Source organism: Vanessa tameamea, chromosome 10 (assembly GCF_037043105.1).
Source record: "Vanessa tameamea isolate UH-Manoa-2023 chromosome 10, ilVanTame1 primary haplotype, whole genome shotgun sequence".
Taxonomy (NCBI): Eukaryota; Metazoa; Arthropoda; class Insecta; order Lepidoptera; family Nymphalidae; genus Vanessa; species Vanessa tameamea.
In genome coordinates this window covers 622,400-637,327 of record NC_087318.1, presented here as the reverse complement: position 1 = coordinate 637,327, position 14,928 = coordinate 622,400, and the positions used below count along the sequence as shown (strand labels likewise).

The 14,928-nt window shown below is 31.6% G+C and overlaps 1 protein-coding gene across 1 annotated transcript; it reads left to right on the top strand.

Annotated features, from left to right (window-relative positions):
- Positions 1 to 1,392: 1,392 nt before the first annotated feature.
- LOC113393680 (skin secretory protein xP2-like) lies at positions 1,393 to 12,931 on the top strand. The gene is made up of 6 exons (XM_026630686.2): positions 1,393 to 1,482; positions 9,587 to 9,708; positions 10,349 to 10,472; positions 10,847 to 10,975; positions 11,819 to 12,118; positions 12,552 to 12,931. Exons 1-6 carry the CDS (start codon positions 1,462 to 1,464, stop codon positions 12,864 to 12,866), a joined length of 1,011 nt encoding a protein of 336 aa, XP_026486471.2. The 5' UTR covers positions 1,393 to 1,461; the 3' UTR covers positions 12,867 to 12,931.
- Positions 12,932 to 14,928: the final 1,997 nt, after the last annotated feature.

Sequence of the window (14,928 nt, the reverse complement as noted above, 5' to 3'; positions counted from 1 at the left end):
TGAAATTAAAACGTTAAAATATTATATTGTCATGTTAAGCATACGATTTTCACGAACGACCGTTTGCTCTTAAGCGGTGTAAACGTTTCCAGTCCATCTCTCTACGCAATAAATTATATCAATTAGTAACGCCGTAATTCCGTTGAGGAAGTACAAATCGAGAAACACATAATTATAATAAATAAACAAGTAAGCACTTCTGGATAGGTACCACCCACTCATTAGATATTCTTCCACCATATAGAAATATTTAGTATTGCTGTGTTCGGGTATGAAGGGTGAGTGAGCTAGTGTAACTATGGCACAAGGGACTTATAATCACGGTTTCTAAGGTTGCGTTGACGATATAAGGAATAGTTAATATTTCTTACAGCGCCAATGTCTATGGGCGGTGGTGACCACTTACCAACAGGCTTGGTCGTCCGCCTATCTATATTATAATAAAATAACAATATATACATCTAATATATATCTGGAGCCAAGATGGCCCAGTGGTTAGAACGCGTACATCTTAACCGATGATTTCAGGTTCAAACCCAGGCCCCACTGAATTGTCATGTGCTTAATTTGTGTTTATAATTCATCTCGTGCTCGGCGGTGAAGGAAAACATCGTGAGGAAACCTGCATGTGTCTAATTTCGACGAAATTCTGCCACATGTGTATTCCACCAACCCGCATTGGAGCAGCGTGGTGGAATATGCTTCGAACCTTCTCCTCAAAGGAAGAGGAAGGAGGCCTTAGCCCAGCAGTGGGAAATTAACAGGCTGCTAATGTATGTATGTAATACTTTATTGAATAAACAGTGAAATTGCAGGAAGAGAGATTTGAATTTAATTAAAATGTAGAGCTGAGACTCAAAACTCGTTCAGAACATTTTGTATTCAACGATGTATCTGAAGATACTTTTAGCACTTTGCTATTCAAGAGTGCATGTCTTATTCGAGTCATTTCCGGTTAATATATAAGTCAAAAATTTCTTCCGATTTATTTAGATTTCCCTATGCCAAACATTACTTAAAATAGTCTTTAAAAACTCAGAGCGTATCTGAATTGACCATCAATTTTGGCTTACAAGAAAACATTTTCACCGAATCAAATATAAAAAAATAAATGTTCATTAATATAAACAATAACAAGACTGTTATTATTTAAATATCATAACCCTTCTGATTTTTATTACATATTTGTATAATTATTTATAATATAAAAAAGGAGGTTACCTTCATATACTTGTGTGTAACTTAGTGTCTATGGAGCCATCTTTCAAGAAGATACAGTTATGATTAATTAGTCTGTCAATGTAGCAATGTTGCCATAATTACTTGATATGGGCTGATTTCTCGGGGCGCAAGGGATTATTGCATCCCCTGTTCGATAATAAATAAACTAAAATCAGTGAAAGGCCCGCACGAAAGGTATATAAGGGGCCAGCGCGCGCACCGCGCCTCCGACTTGACGACATGACGGCGTTAGTGAGATTGGTACGTTTTATTGTTCTAAATTTGATTTTTATTTTTTTTTTAATTTTAAGGGAAAGGAAGATAATCGAAAAAGGATTCATTAGTTCTTTTAGAAATATAAATAGTAATAATATAATAAAAATATTAGTAATACAAAAAATATTATTTAAACACAATTGTTTGTTTATTATTATTATTTTTGATAATCACTCTTTACAAAAAAAAAATGTATCTATTTTCGGTACAAAAAAATATCTATGTCGACATCAAATTAGATATAAATCTGAGACGTTTTTTTAACTTTGATTGAAACTCCTTGACATAATAATTGTGTAAGTGTGTCCGTGTAAAAGTGAATTTCTTATTAACCCATGAGTGATAGCATCTGTAAGTGATAGTGAATTAGGTTCGCCGTTGTGATAATGAAAGTGTTTGAAATTGTGCAACAATATTACTATATAAAATAGGGCAAAGTGTTAGAAGAGAATTTATGCATTGGGTTCCGTACTGATTTCTAGTAGTTAAGTTAACTATTAGATGTTTCTTTTAAAGGCATAAGGGCTTTATTAAAACCATAACTTAACGCACATTTATATGCGAATATTCCTTTGACGTATTAATTTGATTAACAACTTGATTGTCTCAATTTCTTATCGTTATAGTTGATTTGTTTAAATATTATATTGTAGTTGATTAATTGTTTTTATTTTATTTGTTTCCGCTGTCTGAACGCACGAAAAAACTCCACGGCGTATTTCAATCATGTTTACAATGCGTAAAATTGTTTTGGTTTTTTTTTTTAATAATTGGCTTTTTATAGAAACCGTGAATCACTTGCGACGTTATTACTTTATGTGAAGTTTACAAATACAATGTATTATTACAATGTTTTGATATAAACAAATACCTGTATATCACAAATTTTATAAGTATCAGTCATTACGTCTGATGTTGAAATAACCGATATATAAAAGCAAAAAATATCAAGAATTATGGACACTGAAAACTCTAATAAGTACATGTACGTAGAAAGCAAGTTTTGTGCAATAAATTTGTCATGTTGAAACGTTACATGACTGAACAAACGTTGCAAAAATATCAATCTTGAATTACATATCGTAAACAAGTTCGGTACAAGAATAAATTGCAGGGAATTACAATACGTCTGATTTTATAAATACCTTTTATATTTAACGTATCTTATGCTTAGTATTTATATAGAAACAGTTTATGTTAACAATTATTTTCATTGAAACTTATATAGATCAACTTCAATGTAAATTCTTGAAGACTATACCTATTTAAAGAAAAATATATTCCATTGCATCAGGTATAGAAAATATGAAATAATATGATATATTTCAAATAATGGTTTATTTTCAAGTTACTTATCAAAATTAATTTCAAGTGTATTGAACTATAAGTTTTTCAAAATGAAACCTGTGTGTAACTTACCTATTAAAATAGTTCACACTAATTTAATCCAAGAGTTTCATTTGGTCTGATTCGGTCATCTCTCCTTTATGTATACAAGTTAAGAGATAGAAATCTCTCAAGAGCCGTTGTCTTGCTATACTTACTAAACATAGTGGCTTTTTTGCAACAACATATAAATTGTGACATTCCAAACACGACCTTGTTATTATATTTAATTGAACATTATATAAAGATATTAAAACAAAAAATATATATCCATTTGCCTTTTAAATCTATAAAACATGACAAAATAATTAAAAATTCCAATACAAGGTGATCTTGTGTACATAATTCATTCAATATACTTTTCCATAACGATAAAAAGTTTCAGAATAGCCACTTCGTTTATCAATACATTATCTACCTTATTTTGATTATATACGGCTCATTTTTAAACAAAGGGAGGAGTGTTGCTTGAGTTACGTGTAGGGTAGCCAATTGCCAGGTATTTCGAGGTCTTATTGTCGCATGCCTTCATAAAAGTGACGGGTTTATTAATTAAAGTAAAATTATATATCGCTATTACATGCAAATTAATAAAACTTAGAGGAATTTCAATAGTATGCGCGTTAGCCAGGGTCGTCTTTTCGGGGTGGGTACGGAGTTGCATCCTTGACTGAACGTTTTAAAGTGGGGTACTCTTATTACAGAAAATATATTCGTTATTTAGTCTCTGTATATAAGTGGTAGAAAGCGTCCAAGCAGGTATTTCCGATACGATTTATTTTTACGATTATTATTATTTAAAAAAAATTATTTGATTACTAAATTAATAATAGTATCTTATTATTAATTGTTTGTTTTAATTATTGCAAACATTATAAATATATTTTTTTTAAGATTAAATATCGAAGGTTTGACAATTCTAAATCACACGCAAAATGCTTTTATTGTACATTAAATTTATTTGCTAATGTTTTTTAAAATGGAATTTTTAAGTGCCTATTTGTATATAATAGAAACAAAATAATATCTTGTATGCTTTTAACTCTAAATATAGAACGACAAAAGATATCTGACTTGTTCTACACACTATAATATAATTATATTATGATTGCCTATTATTATCGTATTTGAACCAGAATATAAGTAATAATTATCATCATAATTAATTGCTTAGTTACAATTTATAATGATTTCCATAATATGATGAAATAAATATTTTTAAAACTGGCAACCCTATAAAACGTACGTAACTCAACTGTCCATTGATTGCATTAATGATATTAACCATTAGTTTCGGATATACTACGATGGCACAACTGAAATAAATAGTGCGTTACTGGCAGAAAGTACTGACGTCTTTATCAAATTGAAACGCTGATTAAAAAAAAATGACCTATTTTCGTTAAAATTGTATTGCATTATAATTTAGTTATTTTTATTTATGAATAATTTCTAGTACAATATACAAATACGGTTTGAAATAAACGTAAACGAAATAGGTTTGTGAAAGTAAATTAATCTTAACATCATAATAATCATTTACTATTATTTTTTCAATATATTTTTTAAAGTTTGTTTTAAAAATACTCCACTTTCGATCAAGTTCAGACCTGAAAATAATTTAATGTCAATGTCAATAAATCAATGAATATTCTATCAAAATATATATTTACAGTGGCAATGTTGTTGAATATAATTTTATTTTAAATAAGTATTTTTAAATAAATGAATATTACTCGCTGCCCGGTTTCATACTGATAAAATTTGTACAAAGTCACGCTACGACCCACGTGGTCGGAGCAGTTAAATTATACGTGGGAGAACCCGCGTGGAGCAGCTAGTATTATAATATAGATAGAGACTCAAGGAAATATTTCTTATCTAAGCACGTGTTGCCATTCGCCGCTCATAGCCCCAACATCTACTAACAAATTGACAGTTTATCATAATGGACACGAAGCGCAATCGTTGCTGTCCAGTCGTCCTGTTATACAAACGCAACCATCCAGCTGCGATTCGGTTAAAGTTGGATCGGAAGATAATCCGGATCGTATTGTATCCGATATAAATAAGTAGAACTGGTCCTCAGTTACAATTAAGCTGGCGTTCATTTTTTGAATAGTCGCAGTTTGATCGACTATATTGAAGAACGTATCATTACGGTTATAAGTTATTAGAATTGGCATCCAAGTCATGCAATGCAGAAAACTTCGCATTGTTCATGTTATCCTTGATTTCGGTTAGGAACTGTTTGTACTTTATGTTACGGATATAACATAAACTAATTTCGTATATTACCTTTCCATTGTGAACGACTCATGAATAAGTCATTGAATGATTTCGATGAAAAACAACGTTGATAGTTTTGAATATAGAATGATCTTTACAAATAATAAAATGTTTAAAAAATGCAAGCTGGTTAGTGAAAAGAATAGTAAATTATATTTATATACAAGTTGAAATTAATGATGATAAAGTACGCTGCTGGACTCGCCAAGCAAAAGACAGGATTGAATGGAAATCTTTAGAGGATGCCTTCGTCGGAAGACAAGCAAGAGATTAACGACCTTGAGCATATATTTAACTTCAAAAGTATAGGACACATTCAAAAAAAAAAGTATAAATAGGAACAGCAATAAAGGCTTTATTATTATAAGTACGCTGTTCTTACTTAAATGAATAAGTCAATGATGTTATGTATTTGAACTGTCCAATCTCAGCAGAATCATTGTTCGTGAACAACGTTATTAACAGTGTACTAACTATGGTGCTTCTCATCATTCTGTTGCACATAATTTGTAATCTAAACGTATCATGTCTTATAATTTAACAAAATTGAAAGTTTTCCTAGTATTTTTGAATCCAAATAAAGGAAAGAGATAGCAATATTTACCTAATATTATTTTTATTAATATACAGCTTCACTAAAATCAATCAAATATGTAATATGTCATCCTTCACTAATATGGCTGATCGGCAATGGTTCTACTTATAGTCTGTGATAGATGAGTCAATGCATGCCTTGTAACCCACCATTCATCACCTATTCAACTGCCATAGAGCAGTTAGTATTGCAGTGTTGCGATTTGAAGGGTTATTGAACCAGTGTAATCAAATGCATAACATCTTAGTACTCAAGGTTGATGGTCCTTTGAGTGTGTAAGTGATATTACAGTGCCAATGTATATGGGTGTTGGCTTTGAAGTTATGTTATATCTAAGGAATGCACTGAGTATTAAAGGCATAATTTTAAGGTAGGTGAATTACATCTGGATCCAGTTGTAATTCCACAACGCCCTGCACTACCGGTAATTAGATACTCTAGGAATTGTAGGGCCTCCATCAAATATGCTCTATGACGGGAAAGTCTATTTCATATCATACGTCACTATTGTAATAAGAAGTTTAGTAGTACTCGTTCAATTAAATAATAGGTTATATTCATAAATATTAATTAAAATTACATATATGTATGCCAAATGTTTATTTTTTAGTACCAGCTAGGTTTGTTTTGTTGTTTATAAAAAAATAAAAAATCCTTAATTGTATGGCGGCGCACTTTCGAAGCTTCACAAAAGATTTGTGCTAAAGCACATAGATATAGCAGATTAATGATTATCTAAATATTTTAGTATAATAAAAATATTGTGAGTAAAATTTTTTAAAATGTTTTTTTTTTTTGGATTGGCTCCTTTTGCGGAATCATGACCCGACATTCAACGAATTTTTAAAAAGTCAAAACTTCAAGTTGTCGGACATATCTCGTATGTCATACTTTCGTGGTCACCGGTGACAGGCCGCTGAACCGTGGCCTCTAACGAGACTACTTTCCGATTCGACGCCCTTTGTATAAATTATTTTACAAATTATATCACAGACAAAGAGCTTTGTTATTGGATATAGATTTTAGTTTTAAAAAAAATACACGGGTTGTGTCTTGTTAATAACTTCCGGGTTAATAATCTTAACAAGGATATGTTAGGTTACTATTAAAACATTATATTTAAATATATATATGTAAAAGCAACAATAATATTACCTGCTGTTTTATAATATTTATCTGACATATATACTTAAAAATATATTAAATAAAAAATCCAGAAGTGGTTACAATGTCATGGTTGACAGATGACAATGATCATTCCTTTCCGACCAATAAATTTAATTCAATTAATAATTTTAATTTTTTTTTTTTCATTTTCTGCATAAAACATTAAAAAAAGTTTAAACAGTCATACGAGAGTCCGTATTAATAAATATAATTTTACTAATATCACTAATTGACAGTGATGATTTTAGCATCGGCTTGGAAATGAATAAAGATTCAGACGTAATATTAAAATACGTAAAAATTCTATTTTTGAACTTTAAGAACGGTTTTTTGCTTACGGCTATTTTAAACCTAACGACTTTATAGCCTTGGCAATTGATGATTTTAAAGCTAATTAAATGTTTATAATATATAATATACCTACTAGGTTAGTGTATAAGTAGAATGTAATAGAACCACTTGTAACTTTAAATTTAACTGTAAAACGACGATTCAATATGACTTGTAAAGGCATAAAGTTTATTTTGATTATTATTTGGAATCATTTAAAAGAAATTGCCTTTATCTACATATAATATTTAATCTATACATCGTTAATTAAATTGGAATTTGCATGACATATTTAATACGATTTACGACATTATACATTATACGGCGTGGAGAAAGAATTTTATTTAATTGCAGATATTGATTTTGAAATTGTCATAAAATACTTTAAAATATCTGTGTCAACATTATATTTCTGATAGTTAATTACTTTAAGTATTTAATAAATAATTATAATGAAGGAAAGATTGCGTGTATTGTATTGCTCGTTTGTATTTTGATTTTTAATAGCTTGTCTATCTGTCAGTATGCTATATATTTGGAAAAAAATAAAGAAATATATAATCTATATTTATTTCTTTAATTTTTTTTTCAAAAATAAGATCTTTACGTATAATTTTTTCACAGATAATTAATTTTCCCGACACTATAAAGTGGTTGTTTTAATTTACTTAATAAACATATATCTTTAAAATACTCTTGCACCAACTCTTAAACACGTGCCAATCGCCATTTTACTAAGCACTTTTTTTATTCGCAACAGCGGAACAAGGTCGGTTGGTAATCGTACTAAATATTTTAGCAGGTAACATTATCACGATATTTATACAAGCAGATATAAAGTAATAGACTGTTTCTGTGGCAAAATTGTGTTCATTGTGCGTGTAAAATGTTTCCCAACCTTAAGAAATACGCTATTCGTAGATACTGTTGAGCAAAATTGCGGAAACGAAAGTTTGTATAATTAACTCATAGCGATACTCGCGACAGGCTTCACTTGATTCATTTGTTTAATAATAATGACTATTAATAATATAATGAAGATTTCATTGATTTTAAATTGACGACCTCCGTGGTCGAGTAGCGACACTCCGAGGTCCCGGGTTCGATTCCCAGCCGAGTCGATGTATAAAAAGTTCATTAGTTTTCTATGTTGTCTTGGGTCTGGGTGTTTGTGGTACCGCCGTTACTTCTGATTTTCCATAACACAAGTGCTTTAACTGCTTACATTGGGATCAGAGTAATGTATGTGATGATGTCAAATATTTATATTTATATTTTATTTTTTAAATAATTAACCCTTTATGATCAAGCCTTTCCGGACACTCATGACATTTTTTCTTCTTAGTATTGTTTTGTTCCGGTTAAAGTTTGAGTGAGCCAGTGTAACTACAGATACAAGTCATAATATCGTTTCCAAGCTTGGCGGTGTTAAGTGGTTTATATTTCCTCGTTCGCTTATCTACAGAAAATTAAAAAAAAAATTAGATTAAAAAAAACTATACACAAAACACATCGTGACTTACATATACGTATTCAACTATATATATATCTATATTTACTTTAAAATCAACGGAATTTTTATTTACAATTTTGAATTAAATTTCACAAAAAGATTAGTCAATAAATTAACAAACTACTGATAAGTAACGCGATGGGTATTTTATGTCGTCAAGTGAAATATTTTCGAATTTACATAACGTAACGTACATCGCTACGATGTCAAAAAATTAAAAAATAATATCACATCAACATTATTCTATTTAATGGAGAATTACCACGAAGTTTTGCATTAAATAGAGTATAAAAATTTTTTAATCATATATCATAAAACATATCCTAGTCTCTAATTGCGAGCGACCTGAACCCGAATTAAAAACTTTATAAGGAAACATAAAGTTAATCCACTAAGCCCTTTGTTTTAAATTTAAATTGTTTTCAATTATTTTTTTATGGCATTTGTTGGCGGACGAGCATATGGGCCACCTGATGGTAAGTGGTCACCACCGCCCATAGACAAAGGCGCTGTAAGAAGTATTCACCATTCCTTAAATCACCTATGCGCCACCAACCTTGGGAACTAAGATGTTATGTCCCTTGTGCCTGTGATTACACTGGCTCACTCACCCTTCTGACCGGAACACAACAATACAGTGTACTGTTATTTGGCGGTAGAATATCTGATGAGTGGGTGGTACCTACCCAGACGGGCTGGCACAAAGCCCTACCACCAAGTAAATTTAAATTTTAGGATTACTCTAGACATATACTCATCGAATTCTATAAGTTAAATATTTTTATCAAAGTCAATTTGATGTTTTCCAGGCTATCCTTGCAATATGCTCGTGCGCGCACGCTCAGTACGCGGAAGAGCGAGCGCCGCGGTACATCGCCTCGGAGCCGAAAGTCGCTCCTACGCCTGTTCCTATACTTAAACAAATTAACAAGTAAGTAACAAATTCTATTTTTGGTATAACACATAACATTTAATTTATAAAATGTATCTTTAATATTTTCTACTAAACTATTTATTATTATTACAAATGAAGCATAAGAAAATTAAGTGGTGTTTGTTTGGGTTTGAACCCGCAATCATCGGTTAAGGTTGCACCATAAAGACTGAGCTGTCTTGGCTATTTATATGCTTATGTCTTCAAAAATAATATTTCATAATTACGAATAAATGTACTGTTTTAATAATATCGGCTAAGAACGGCTGCAAGAGTAATACCTGCGCCGATGGTACCATAGACCATGAGTGTGGGTGCAAATTCAGATGTAATCTATGTTACTTGACTGTCATAATTCAATGGAATAACAAAACAAACACATATTAGACGTCGACCAACCGCTTAACGTGCTTTCTAATGAACGGAAGTCAAAGTCAAAAACCTTTAGTTACACCTGCTGATTGTCAAAAATTTACCATAGTGTAACACTGTCAGTTCTTTAGGTCTTTGGATAATTTTAATAGCAGAAAACCCCTTAACTCTTCTCTTCGAGATTTTGAACGAGGGATTGAACGGAGTACCTTGGAACTGTAGCAGCAGCAGCAGCAATAAACTGACAAATTGTTTCTAATTCCAGGCACAATGAAGACGGCTCCTACACATATGGATATGAAGCCGCAGATGGTTCCTTCAAAATTGAGACCAAGTCGCCAAGCGGAGAAGTCAAGGGGAAATACGGCTACAAGGACGACACGGGGAAGGTTAATCTCAGTTTACTTTCTTTTTTTTCTGTTAATTTTGTTTAAATTATTTACGTGCACTTAGAGTATAAAAATTGTCACGAGTTGGCTGGAAAATCTTTAGCATCAAAACTTTAATTTTGACTGTCACTAAATTCTAAATTTTCTTTTATTCATAAATTAAATAAGGCTTATTTACAATATACAACAATATATACGTGATGTCAATAAAACACTGCTTACCGTCGATAGTCTATTAAAAATATACATAAACCAAAAATAATTAATATTAGGTAAATAATATAGAAATTAAAATTTGATTTAAGTTAAATACATCAGCCATAAAAACCAGAAAAGGAAAAAAATAAATAAAAATGTATTATTTAATTTTTCAGGTCCGCGTTATCGAATACGGAGCCAACAAATACGGCTTCCAGCCAGCAGGCGAGGGCATCACCGTGGCGCCTCCCACCCTCGTCGATGAATCCACACGTGACGAAGGCCTAAGACCTGGCAAGGGACAGGTATTACATTTACAGTAGTTTTAAAACTAAAACATTCTTTAACAATTTATCATCAATAAAATATGTTCCAAGATTATTTCTTCATTGAAGTATTCAAGAGTGCTAAAGTATATAATGCTATATTCTTAGAGATAAGATCTTGGCACTATTGGCACATTATGATTTCCTATAATAGCGGATAACTTTTTAAAATTAAAAATAATTCTTGTATTCCAACAATCGGTATTGAATATCAAGAGAATTAGCACTAGTACACATCAACACAGTCATGAAGTCACAACCCTTACACAAAATCTTTTTTTTTTAACTTAAAAAAAATATAATCGATTTTTTTGCTGTCTGTACGCGTAGTCGTCTCACGCACACTAAGACATATTGTAAGTACGAACGACACCCATAATAATTCACGCCGACAATAATCATTTAACGCGGAGGGGCGCGCCTTCGTAAGTGAATTTATATGCAAGAAATTATATTAACAAAAAATATATAGTCATTATCATTATAGTAATTAGATATATAATTATAATAAAGGTATTTTTTATTTATTTATTTTTAATTATTTCGTAACATAGCATATTTATATTTGAACGATATATTATATAAATGAAATACGCATGAAATTAATATTTAAACAGTTTTATGTCAATCAGTAGTTGTGCGCATTTGTCACATTTCTAAATAAACACTCAAAAATCAAATTATGTAATATTAAAAAGACCAAAGCTTTTTTTTCACATTGTGTTTAATTCTATTCAAATTTATTTATTACTTTGACTTGCTAATTATAATCACCTGCTAAGTGATCATTAAATACAAAAAAAATATTAAAATTATTTTTAGAACGGACGTTCTCAGTATCGCGAACAGTCTGTCGACTACGACTATGAGGATTCCGCACCGGCGCCTACCCCGCGCCCCGCACCTCGACCTGCACCCCGCCCCGCCCCGCAACCCGCCTACCGCGCACCCCCTCAACAGCAATACAGACCTGCCCCTCAACCAAAAGAACAATACAGACCTGCCCCACAACCGCAGGAACAGTACAGATCTGCCCCACAACAGCAACAACAATACAGACCTGCCCCACAGCCTCAGCAACAGTACAGACCTGCCCCACAACAGTCTCCCACACCTCCTAAGGTACACCTTCATATATCTATATACTAGAATGTGAAACTTTAACGAATTTTTGAATTGCAATTGTAGCAAAACACACCTACAGTTGTATTTTCTTGTATAGGTAATTGAAGCGTCAATATCGCAATGGGTTATGGGTGGTCTAACGACTAAATGTCGCAGGTCTGATCCTAACCCATTGGGCTATTGCCACTTCTAGCACTAGCTTTATGATTAATTGCAAGGATAAATGGGGATATTAGTGACTCCTTAAAATTACATTGCTATTATTCTTTAAAAAATCGATTACTGCGCAAATGAATATCAATAAAAAAGTTAATTCAATAAGACTATTCATTTCATTAGAGTTTATTTAAATTTTTTAATTTCTTTATTTTCGTCTAAATAACTAACTTTATTATTTTACTTTAATACTAACTCATTTAAAACAATTTAGCCGGCGTTCTTCGCGGGAGCGGCCCCGGTACCAGCCGAAGACAACTTCTTCAACCCTGAGCCAAGCCAGCCGAGACAGCAGCAGTATAGGCCCAAACAGGACTTCAGACCTGCCCCTCAGCCCCAGCAGTTCTCCCCCAAGCACACACAAGTGGATTTCAACCAGGACTTCAACTCAGCTCCTCAATCTCAACCGGGTTATCAATCGAACCAGAGGAGTCAACCGTTTTCGATGTTAGATCAACTTCTAAAGGAGTATGCTCTCCCTCAGGGAGGAGCCGCACCCCTTCACGATATTACGTTCGGATCGTACTAGTTCGAATAATCGATTACATTTTGTAAATATGTAGTGTACTTTTAATTAAACGAATTTTTAAATTATATCCTGTTTTTACTGACTCTCATAGCCATTTTAATACAAAAATAAATTAATTAAAAAGTTATATTTTAATAAATCTAATTTGTTTATTCTTAAATTATAATAATTCAATAAAATTCGTACCTATGAATAACAAACATAGATCTAAATATATTTTAGAGTCTCCTAAGTAAAATGAAATCAAATATATTAGAATACTTAAAAGTCGATTTACGATAATATAATGTAGTTGCACTTATTGTTAGTTTTGGATTCCTCCTTTTTGAAGTCGGTTAAAAATAGGTTTCAAAACGCATCATGGCTTTAATTAGTAACATATAAAGTCTAAAGTAAAATAATAAGTAATATTATTCAATGTCAAATCTTAATATAGTGCACTGAAATGGCGCAATACATCTAACAAAACACTCTATTGTTATGAATATTTTAACTAAAGCACCGCGAGGCCGTGGGATCGATTCCCATGCATAAAATGAACAATAACGATATGTAAAGATTTTTCTCATAACGTTGTGTAATGTGTACGATAACTCATGATAGGCACGTGAACAGATAACAAGAAGTGCTTTAACAACGGATAAAATGATTATGTCTCTATGATTATGTTCTTACATACCTAAACGTCTAAACCGTTTCGAAAAATAATAATTCTCTATAGTTATATAAGTGTCCTCACACAAAGTGCGATTAAACAAAGTTTATTAGTTCTTTATATCGAGAGATTCATAATGACAGTTAAAATCTTAAGACTTTTATATATTGGGGGCCATTTAAATATCTTTTTATAGAACAGGATAACTGATGGTAAGTGGACACTATATCATTCATAGACTGACGTTGTAAGAAATATTAATCATCCCCTAAATCTTGGAAACTAATGTTATATCTCTTGTATCTAAATTTACACTGACTCACTCAACCTTCAAACGAACAAACACTGGTTTAGCGTTAGAATAAATGATGGGTGGTGTACATACCAATCATACAAAACAATCTTTCACTACCCACCACGTAAAAAATGAGTACTATTATCACGTGAAATAAGGTAAGTAAACAATAATCATTGTTTAATACAATGATTATTTTAAAAATACAATATAAACACGTTTATCTTGAGTTTAGGTTGAATGTACTATAAAACTATTCTGTAGTTTCAAGTTATTTTTTAAGAACGGTTCATTTAACAAACAATTGTAACATTCAATACAAATACTTATACCTTAGCTCGCGTTTTCAGTGTCTTAGTGATTAATAAGTTACATATTTATATAGCCCACCGAGATATCGTGGCGAACAGTAAAGCACCCGAACCTTCAAAATATTTGTTACGGTTGTAATAGCGCCACGAATAAGACCACAACTTGACAATTTTTTTTTTATCCTAATATATTTGGACACCTGCTTGCTGTAACTGTAAAGCCATTACGATAAAAATATCGTTACGAAATAAGACAAACAACAAACATAAAAATACTTTAAACTAATATCACGTTAAAAGTTACGACAACCTTTGAAATGGCATAATGGATCAATATAAGGAGCCTTTCAAAGGTTTACAGAAGACTACAATGTCCCTTGTGGTTTTTGTGCTTGACTGAGTTTATGTGTTTATATATATATATTGTATTTGGTATTATTTATGAAGAGGATACCAGAGGTTTTCATATATACACAGAACCATATTAACCATGTCGGGGCCTCAAAACAATGTACATCGCAGGGCTTCTCTTTAGCTTCCAAAAAAATTTTTTTTTGCAATGCAATTTTATTCACAATTACAATGTACTATAATAGACAGAAATTTCATTATCCTATTCAAACAAGAGCAATCTTTCTTTGGCTTCAAAAATTTCATTAACCAATATATTTATTAAAGCCTTACTTCCCAATTTCAATCTGCCTAGAAGCCCCTAGCTCATGCGGGGCCTCTAGGCAGTTTCCTTAACATTATCCGTATATAATAAAAAATAATCCAGTCATGTTCATACATATCAAATAA